This window comes from Hemibagrus wyckioides, linkage group LG06 (genome assembly GCF_019097595.1).
Source record: "Hemibagrus wyckioides isolate EC202008001 linkage group LG06, SWU_Hwy_1.0, whole genome shotgun sequence".
In the NCBI taxonomy this organism is placed as follows: Eukaryota; Metazoa; Chordata; class Actinopteri; order Siluriformes; family Bagridae; genus Hemibagrus; species Hemibagrus wyckioides.
In genome coordinates, this window is record NC_080715.1 from 19298662 (window position 1) to 19309435 (window position 10774).

Consider the following 10774-nt stretch of genomic DNA (forward strand, 5'->3'; position numbering starts at 1 on the left):
CAACAGTATTAACAGCAACCTACAGGCGAGAGCAGTAGGACTGACACCACAAAAAAAACATTACAGTATGTCCTGTCTACATTCCTACTGATCTAAGATTGACGCACATAGACCTGGACCACCTTATCATTCAGCCCCCATCTCCCTTTATATTACTGGGAGAATTTAATAGCCATCATTTCCTGTGGTGCAGTAAACATTGTAAGACCTTGTAGATAACTATACTTATGCATTATAAACAACGGATCAAACACTTGCATTCATCCAGGACACAGAACATACTCCACAATCCAGCTAACAATTTGTCAACCTGAACTCTTCCTAGGTCCATTCAGGAAAGTATATAATGACTGCTGTGTAAGTGACCACTTCTCAATTATTATCACTATTAATGGAAGAGAGGAAGATGGCTAATTAAAAAAGCAAACTGGCTTTCAGTTTCAAGCTCACTGTTCTGAGAAAAAAAATCCCATTACACAGCTGTAGGACCAGACAAAGCTTTGCTACCAATTACTAAAAGACCCCAACGTTTTTCTGAAAATGCTCCTTAGAATCTTTAACTTCGTCTGGATATCTGGAAAAATTCCACCCTCCAGGCACAAAGCAGAAATTACGGTCTTTTTTTGTAATAGGTTTTTATTACAAAAAAAGACCGTAATGATCCCACCAACTATCATTCCATAGCGTTAACCAGTTGCTTCTGCAAAACATTGAAGAGGAAGGTTAATGACCGGCCGGACACTAGAATCTGAAAGTAGTAGAAAGGTAGTGAAGTACTAGAAGTACTGAGGAGTCTGTCTCGAAAGCTTTATTTGTGACACTTTCATCAAGCGGACTTGGAGAAAGCCTAAAACACGACATGGAGACTCCGAATTTTAAAGGACCTTGACCAAATGAATTTTTGAGATTGTTTGCCTATCTTCAGTGAAAGATTTCTATTGAACAGACTCCTTAGAGTCAATGTAGCAAACACCCTGTCAGAACTACTAAAACAAGAACTCGGGGTAGTATTTTATCGGAAACACTTTTCATTATCAAAATAAACAGCATTGAAAAAGTCATTGGTCCCGATGTTCACTATAGTTTATATGTAGATCATATTGCATCTGCTACAGAAGCAAGTACATGAATACCATCGAGTGAAAAGGCCAATTCAAGATAAACAAAATACAAACTTGGTCACCACAGAACGGCTTCACGTTCTCACAAACAAATAACTGTCTGTATGCACTTCTGCCAACTCCATTCATTACACAACAAACCAGAGTTGTTCAGCAATCTCCATCCATGTTGTAAAAGTTCTCCGTATCACCGTGGACAGCAAACTGTCCTTTACCTCTCACATTAAACTACTCAAAAAGAAATGTTTTAAAGCCATGAACATTTTAAAGGTTCTATTAAAATCCAAATCGGTGGGAGCAGACTCTAATTGAACTCTAATGAAACTGTATAGAAACTTTACTCCACTCTAAGGAAGCATTGTCTATGGATCAGTTAGAAAATCATACATATGACTTTTGAACACTGTGCCTCAATTGGTTTTAAGAGCCTACAGATCATCACCAATCCAAAGTTGTATGTGTGGAAGCAAACCAGCCCTCTCTGGAAATCAGACAACTAAAATTAGATTTCAAACTAAAAACAAATAAGGAACCCCCAGCCTACTCAGTAGTCTTGTCAAGTCAGCATCCAACAATAAATGAAAGAAAACCAAGGTATGTTCGTCCACTTGCCTGCGTATTAACCCATATGGAGAATTTGAAAATAGATTTAATTTTAGATTTTGGGGCAGCAACATTTCTGCAGTATTTCTCTCTAAGACCTCAAAAAGCCCAAACTCACCCGAATGCAGGAATTACCAGGAACGTCTGGATATAAGATGAAAGATCCTGGATAGATAGATAGATAGATAGATAGATAGATAGATAGATAGATACATAGATACATAGATACATAGATAGATAGATACATAGATACATAGATACTTTATTGATCCCGAAGGAAATTCCAGATATCCAGCAGCAATAGAGACAGTAACACAAAGACAGGTTGTAAATTGCACACTGTATATCTTACAAATAGTCAGTATACACAGGCTACTGTGACCAGGATACACACATAGTCTACACACTTCCACTCTGTGATATTTCAGATAAATTCTACTCTCTCTGTCTTCCTCTCTTTCAGTATGGATGGAGCTGACCTCTGCTTTGAGATAGTGAAACGAGCAGATGCTGGGTTTGTCTACAGTGAAGCTGTAGCCAGGTAAGCATGTCTGTGCCATTCACCTAAGAAAAGAAACACCTTCACTCTTTCATGGTCTTTGATAGTAAGTGTGACTCTGAGACTGCAGATGCACTTTGGCACAGTAATGATGCAGCGTGAGGACCTTTCTGACAGACACTTTCCCACAAATCACTGCACATTATAGTCATGTACTGAGCAACATTTAAAACTACAAAGAGACTACGAATTATTATCTCCTTCTCAATTCTCCTCTACAGCAGGCTGCGTCTTAAACCGGATTATTGTCTCTCTTTATCATGTATCACTTCAATCAGAAAAATCAGTACAGATAGTGGATTATTATATGGGTTTATACAAAGACGTACTGTGGTTCAACTTAACCATTCTTTCGAAAGCTTGGTAACTCTAGACCTGTGGCCTGAATTTGAAACCCAGAACCCCACAGCAAGAATGAAGCTCTAGACTTCAGTGTGTGAGATTTTGGTTTTTTTTTTTTAAATAGATTACCCCAAACATCGAGTCCAGACGGGGTTATATGGCCACTTGCTTCTCTTCCAGCACAAACCTATAACTGAACTATGTTTTACACTCGCATACAAGCTGTTCCATTCAGTGCCCTGTTTCTCCTCTTCTTCTCTCACTTTTTCTAGTCATTACATGAGACAGATCCTTGAAGCACTGCGGTACTGCCATGACAACAACATTATTCATCGAGATGTAAAGGTAGGCTCAGAGTTGCACTTCTGAAAAGTTATGCTCTGCCAAGGTTTGCAAAGCTCCAGTCCAAAGTAGTATGTTAGCATGTCTTTTTTCTCTGGGTTTCATGCACATGTCCTTTCTTGGTTGGCAAGCTGTTGGTTGTAGACATGGATTGTTTCTGTCTGCCTCTGTTTGCATCAGATTCTTTCTTTACTTCTTCAGTTTAATACATTTCACAGACTTTCACTCTCACTGGTTCATATCCTCTTTCATATATATATATAACCCTTGTTGTGAAACTTGCAGCAAATATCTGATAAGGAGATCTTATATCTCTACAAACAGCCCTTGAATTAGTTTCCAGAGTTTTGTTTTACATCCCATACTGCAAATGATATACTCCAGGAATAAGGCAGATGGTGAACATTACAGTGATTAAAGAAGCATTACTATAAACCCTGTGTTCTGCATTCTGCAGAAATTTGACAATGACGTACATGAAACTTACTTGCACTAAATTCACACACACATGCCACCATCAGACATATGATTTGCTGGAAGTGCAAGAAGATTCTTGCTTAGTGAACCAGCCAAGAGCTTAACCACACAGCTCTCTCTGTATTTTCAAAACAGTTATTTGAAAGCTTAAATTAGCATCACCATTCTTCCATATCAATGAAGTGATGCCTTTTTTTTCCGACCAAGCAAAGTACAGAATGTTTAGATAAACCTGTTACTGCTTATAGGATTTATAAGCAGTATTTATTATTTTTGGTATTCAGTAAATGCTTTTCAACTTTGTATTTATAAATATGAACAGAAAAAGGATGTAATTGTATACATATTGTAAGCATGTAAAGATATGCTTCTGAATTTAATTGAAAATGTGAATTGAGATTGATTTTAATGTTATGGCTGGTGTGTGTGGGTGTGTGTGTGTGTGTGTGAAGGTTACAAAAATTTAAAGATATAAATGTTCTTATGCGATTTGCACCTGGTGTCATTTTAAGTCATTCCAATAGGATGAGAAGATTTCAAGCAACAAATAGCAATCACGCTAAAGGAGAAGAAGCATCATAAAATTCTCAAGGGCAGCATTATTAAATAACACTAAAATGAAAAAAGCAATAGAAAAAACTTTAACCATCCTGTCAATTTGTTCAGCGAGGAACATTAATGAAACATGCTTTCAGATGACAGAGAACAATAAGTAATAAACTCCATCACGATCATCTCTGTACCTACAACCTACACAAAACTCTTCTGCTTAAAAAATAAAGCACAGACATATGCCTCCAAAACCATTTAGACAAATTATCTCTAGAGAAGTTAATGGAGTTATTAATCTTTTTGTAACTCTTAATATTAATATTCAATTCTGTCATCAGTATTTCATGTGATTCTCTTGACCAGGATAAATTTGAGTTTCTGTAGAACTGATGGATGGATGAACTGATGGATGGATGGATGAATTGATGTATGAACTGATGGCTGGATGGATGAATGGATGGATGAACTGATGTATGGATGGGTGGATGAACTGATGGATGAATTGATGAATTGATGGATGGTTGGATGAACTGATGTATGGATGAACTGATGTATGAATTGATGAATTGATGGATGGGTGGATGAACTGATGTATGGATGGATGGATCAATTGATGGATGTATGTATGGATGAATTGATGGATGTATGGATGGATGAATTGATGGGTGGATCAACTGATGTATGGATGGATGAATTTATGTATGCATTGATGGATGAACTGATGGATGGATGAATTGATGGATGTATGGATGGATGAATTGATGGGTGGATGAACTGATGGATGGATGGATGAATTTATGTATGCATTGATGGATGGATGGATGGATGGATTAATTGATGGATGGATGGATGGATGGATTAATTGATGGATGAATTGATGGATGGTTGTATAGATGAGTGAATGGATGAGTGAATGCCTTACACGTGAATGAAACTTGAGAATGAGACTTCACACAAATGCCCAAGTTACAATCAAAAGTCACAGTCACTTTTCGGCCGCAGGGTTTGAAGCTTGGTCATTGAGTGACACTTCAATGTCTTTCGTTCCAAGTTGCAATCTGCATTTATTTTGTTTGGCAAACACCCTCACAGAGCGAGTTACAGAGGGTTTTCTGTTCATTTACGTATTTCAGGAAGTGGTAGGACATTGCTTAAAGACTGTCTGTGACTTAGCTGTGCGGATATCTAAAGGAAGATCAATCTTCTGTATCTCTTGCACAGATCAGAGAAGTGGGCCAGATGTGAGGGGGCCTATTATTTACACCTTATCTGCTTACTTAAGAGTGATTTGAAGAGTTGACTTGTATAAATTTAAGTGAAGCTTATTTTAAGTAGCAGCATAAATTGTTGAGATTTCCGTATGAATCTGTGCATGTGTGTGTGCCCGTGTGTGTGTGTGCGTGTGCGTGTGTATGCATGTTTGTGTATTAGCAAAAAAGTGTTAGCAGAAATGCTGATCAGTGTGTAGGCTTGAAACACAAGTGTTACATTAACAGTTTGTGGTAGTTTCTCTTTTCTCTGTGACTGCTTTCCATGGTAAAACAACATCTTTACTCTTTAGAGAAATTCACCCAGAGAAGCAGTTTGTAAACTGAGGAGCAGGAGTCACAGACACAGCATTGTAGATAAAGTGTGATGCTTTAATCAGATTTGTAATACAAGCTTCAGTAGACACTGGATCTAATAAAAGCCAAACACTTTCCTTTAAAACACAAATGGAGAAACAGGCGTATATTTAAATATGAGGGGAAGCACTGTAGTGCGTCATCATTATTATGCTGCACACTGGAAATGAGACTGAATTTGTCTCAGTCTGTTGGCCGATGGCTTTTATTATTAAACGCTTGAAAGATAAATATAATGTTATATTAAAAAAAAAAAAAAAAAAAAAACATCCAGAAGTCATAAATTATAAAGTTTTATAAAGCTATGAAATAAAAATGTTACATCAAAAATAAATTATTTACATGCAGGGCAGACATCCATATGATTCTCAGCCTCTAGCTAACAATTCCTTTAAAGATTACGCTCATGTGTATTCTCATGCATGTGTTGTAATCCCTGTATTTATAACACTGACACAGATACTTTTTAAAGGACAGATGGTGAAAATGCGGAAAGAAAATCAAGGCAATATAAGGTTTCTTTTTATTCATTTGCGCCCATATTCTCCCATCTTTGGGCAGTTTTAATGTATGCTATTTTAGAGCACAGTTAAATTACATCCAGTTCATTCTCTGTTCTTTCTATATTAATAGCTCTCACTGCACATATAGATTATATAAAGGGTACATGGAGATCATTGTATAAAAATATAATCTGTATCATTCGAAATGTCAGGAACCAATAAAAGGAAAGTACATTCACTTTATTTTGTATTTATTATTTAGAATGCATGCAGACTTTTTTTTTTTTTTTTTTTTTTTAAACACCCCTCAGCTCAGCCTGTATGTCTCTTTTTTCTTCCTGAAATTAATTCTAAGTAAGTTTGCTAAGAATAAGTTTTCCTTTGCAGTACAAGGTGATGCATAAATCCGTTACTCATCCCCAACACAATAATGTGTTTTTAGCATTTCACTTCAGCACATGACTGGAAGTTTTTCGGCCTTTGAGTCTTTTGAATATGAAGGTGCCTCATGTTTCAGAGTAAGCTGTCCACATTCATTCATAGTCCTGGACAATTGGCTGTCTTTTGTGTTAACGCTTTCTCCGAACAAACCACGTACGTACCGTTTAAACATCTTGTCCAGCAGGAAGTAAATGATTGGGTCTGTGCTGCAGCGTAGAACTGCCACACAGAGAAGAAAATTCTTAACCTCTATGTGTGTAGAAAAATGATGGCATTCTTCTGGAAGGTCTCCAGATTGAGAGTCATTCTGTACCAAGGCAATGAAAATAGCCTTATAGATGTGGTGTGGAAGGAGACAAATGACCAGCACAATCTGGATAGCCAAAATGTTGCGGCACACTCTTGACAAGACCCTCTGGGTGTCAGGGACAATCCTGTTTTTTTTTGCCCTATTGATGTGCCTGATCACAGCTATGTAGGCATTCATCACCAAAACCAGGCAGAGGAAAAACAGTATGATTCCTACAATGTTAAAGGCTTGAGAGCTGGAGCCACCAATCTCTACTGGCACACTGTAACACGCCTGCTCGCTGCTATTCTCCACGGTCTCAGTCTCCACTGTAGCATAGACCACCATTGTAGGAACAATTCCCAACAAAACAAGGGCCCAAGTTAATACACACATGCCTATTGCAAATGGAGTTTGCTGCAGCCTTCTTAAGAAGATCTCAGGCAGGAATTTGGTGCACCTGCTTGGGCGATGACCATAGTTATGCTGGATAAGTGTAGCAAAGCGAGTTAGTGCCAGCCAAGTGAGAATGAACATACCTCCTGCAATGTTGGAGTGAAGAACTGGAGTCAGGATATTTATGGCTAACTGACACATCAGACTGGATGCAGGCCAGCTTGTGCTAAGAGCGTAGTAGGCAGCGTTGAACGGCATGGTGAGGCACAGTATCAGATTTGAGAACCCCAGGTTAATGAGGTATATGTGAGTGGGGGTTTTAGTAGAAATCTTTGTGAAGAATACCCAAATAGACATGACATTTCCAAACAGACCTGCAAGGAACACGACACTGTAAAGAACGGGCAGGATCAGATACGTGGTGAACGTCTGACACAGGCAAGAGGATGCGTTAAACTGACCGATCTGGAAACAGACTGCCATTTGAACCACCAGAGAGAAAGGGCGTCTGGGTTCTAGATAAAAATCAAGAAAATGTTTGTCAAGTTACAGTGTTAAATATTATTAACATATAATTTAGATTGTTTGTGTTCAGAGAAGAAGAAATGATAAGCTTGAACGTAGCTTTTTTATGTTCACTACAACATCACTGAGGTATTCAGTAAGGTACTGCAAGAGCATGCATTGCATGGTTTTGACCACTAATTTCAGTAGTACTGATATTTTGCAGTAAACATGTTAACCGAAACAGTGATGTACAACAAAGAACCCCTTATATGGAGTCAATTCAATACCACATATATTCGCAAAAGAATTTGTGTGTTGCAAAAGAAAATAAAGTTTTGCAAAAAAAAAAAATAAAGATTCGCAAACGAAAAAATTAAATTTGAGAGAAAAAAATAAGTTTTGTAAAACAAAAATAAAGAGTTGCGAAATATAAATGACTTAAATTTATTTGCAGCGCTGCTTTTATTTTGCGTTTCAGTGAAATGTGAGTTTGTGATTCCGTTTTTTCTTTGCACTTCACTTTTCTTTGCGTTTGACTTTCTGGCACTGTTTTGACGTGGGGGTGGAGTCAAGGGATTGGGGTGTGGTAAGCAGGCCCCCTTCGAAGCTACATCATCAGCTGGAGGCTCAAATCACAACAAATGAAGTTGAACAGGGGCCTACGTTTGGATTTATCCTTTCCTTTTATATCTCTTACATTAAAATGAGTATTGTTTTGTTGATGTCAATAGATTTTATTTACAACCGCGGTGAAGTTACTTTGATATTCGGACATTGGACAGACATTCAGAAGTGGTATTTTAGGGACCGTTGACAAATTTCTGTACGAATGAAATGTGGTACTTGTTACTTACCTGGCTACGTACCCCATTTATTCTAATTTCTTCTTAAATATACATATGCCATGTGTCACTGCATACAGCTTTTGTTAATTTATTAATAATAATTTAATTAATAGATAGTATTAATTATGTATCATGTGAAGTAATTTGTAATTATTTATTTATTTTTTAATAAATAAAAAAAAATCACTACTCCTTCATTACCGTCTAGGTCATGTGACCCTGTGACCCCAAACTAGTACTAAAATAATCTACTTGGTCATTCCCACAAGGTACACCTCTTGGTATCCCAAAATATGTCTTCACTGATTTTTATTTATTTGTTTATTTTCTTCTTTGTTTAATTCCTTTCTTATGTAAATAAACAAGTAATTTTTTTCCTCACAATTAAACAGCTTTTTTTTTGCTGTACTCCTTATGTGCAATGACAGTGAAGTTTATTCTATTCTACTCTATTCTATTCACGATATATTTATATTTCATTAATATCTATCTGTTGATATCAATCAGTGAAGACATTTTGGGATACCAAGAGGTGTACCTTGTGGGAATGACCAGGTAGATTATTTTGACCTAGAAGGTAATGAAGAAGTAGTGATTTTTTTTTTTTTTTTTTAATTAAAAAAAATAAATAAATAATTACCGTTTTTTTTTTAAAACATAAAAAATACTATCTATTAATTAAATTATTATTAATAAATTAACAAAAGCTGTATGCAGTGACGCATGGCATATGTATATTTAGTTCTTAGTTCTTAAATATACAACAAGCATGCGGCTACTTATACAGTTAATCACATTGCATGCCACGTTTTCAAAGTGCTAACTAACTTAAAAATGTGTGATCTATTAAAGCTTTTAAAAACCTATCACAGTAATGATTCAAACATTTCCTGTTTATGCAAATAAATATTCACTCATTTTTGTCAAGGGCAGCAACAGTTAAAGATGTGACTATATGTGTTAAAGAAGACAACGGAAAGCGAAGACAAAGCAGATATTTTAACTGTGAACATAAACATTTTGACACCCTGATGTGAAATTTTAAGCCAAATTAGATATTAAAAGGTTATCAGAAGCAATTGTCATCTTTTGCCAACCCCTCCTTCTTTGTCAAATCAAAAATGAAAATTTACTTACCGCGTCTGCCAGTGACCAGTGTGTATGAACACTCTGCAGGAAGTAGCCGAGGCAATGTACTGCACTTACTTCCCTTTTGTAATAAGACTTGCTCTTATTGATGTAACTACACAATACATGTGTCATTCAGAGAGAACTCACCTAATTATGTGAGAAATCACATTTGGCTGAACAGAAATGTACAAAAAGGTTTTGATTAAACTTTAAAAAGGTTCACTGCCGATAATATACCTTTTATTTAAAGAAAACCTACATACATTAAGCACTTTTTAGGAACACCTGTAATCGTATGTAAAAAAAAAAAATTATGCGGATATGAGCCAGCAACTACAGAAAAGCAGAAAAGCATCTCAGAATATGCAACGTATCAAACATTGTGGCTGAACACAGCAGAAGACCATGTCAGGTTTCACTTCAACCAAGAACAGAAAGCCGTGGCTGTAGAGGGCACAGAGCCACCAAAACTGCACAGCTAAAGACTGGAAAAATCTAGCCTGGTATGATGAATCTAGATTTCTGCCGGTTTATAGGATCTGAATTTGACACCTCATGAATCTACCTTATGTCAACCGTCCAGGTTGATGGATGTGGTTTAGTGCTGTGGGCACTTGGCATGCTTTGGGCTACTAATACTAATACCACATGGCCACAATTTACCATCTTCTGGTGGCTACTTCCAGCAAGTCAAGTTTTAAGAACAAAGAATCTATCCAGAACTAGTAGGGTACTTTCTAGTCTTGCCTGCCTGTATAAATGATGTCTGTTAAAGAGCAGTCTATACAGTCTAAAGAGGTCTAAAACCTTGCTATCTCAAGATTTGATCAGGTTTTTGGATAGTTATACACCATAATGAATTGCACATGAGCCTAATCTGTTCTGTTTGTAATCAGATACTGTCAATGTCCACAGTACTCCTTACTCCTAAAAGTAAAAAAAAATTACTTTAACTCCTTTACGTTTAATAAATATAGAATAAATTAGTTATAAGCAGTCGTCTGAAATCTTTTTGTACATATTCTTAATTAATTAAAAGCA

At 36.6% G+C, this 10774-nt stretch overlaps 2 protein-coding genes across 8 annotated transcripts in view; one reads left to right on the plus strand and one right to left on the minus strand.

Annotated features, from left to right (window-relative positions):
• Positions 1-10774, plus strand: part of caska (calcium/calmodulin-dependent serine protein kinase a) — a 143169-nt gene that overhangs the window by 100493 nt on the left and 31902 nt on the right. For all 7 annotated transcript variants that reach the window (XM_058392034.1, XM_058392036.1, XM_058392032.1 and 4 more), the window contains exons 4-5: positions 2188-2265; positions 2898-2970. In XM_058392034.1, coding sequence (XP_058248017.1) covers positions 2188-2265; positions 2898-2970 — 151 coding nt within the window. The remainder of the gene's footprint in view (positions 1-2187; positions 2266-2897; positions 2971-10774) is intronic.
• Positions 5616-9787, minus strand: LOC131354419 (probable G-protein coupled receptor 82). The gene is made up of 2 exons (XM_058392044.1): positions 9740-9787; positions 5616-7765 (listed from the first exon to the last, which is right to left on the minus strand). The coding sequence occupies exon 2, from the start codon at positions 7731-7733 to the stop codon at positions 6576-6578; it is 1158 nt and encodes a 385-aa protein (XP_058248027.1). The 5' UTR covers positions 7734-7765; positions 9740-9787; the 3' UTR covers positions 5616-6575.

What these genes read in the sequence shown, in the direction of transcription:
- LOC131354419 (XM_058392044.1), bottom strand. Translation starts at nt 7,733, where the DNA reads ATGGCAGTCTGTTTCCAGATCGGTCAGTTTAACGCATCCTCTTGCCTG.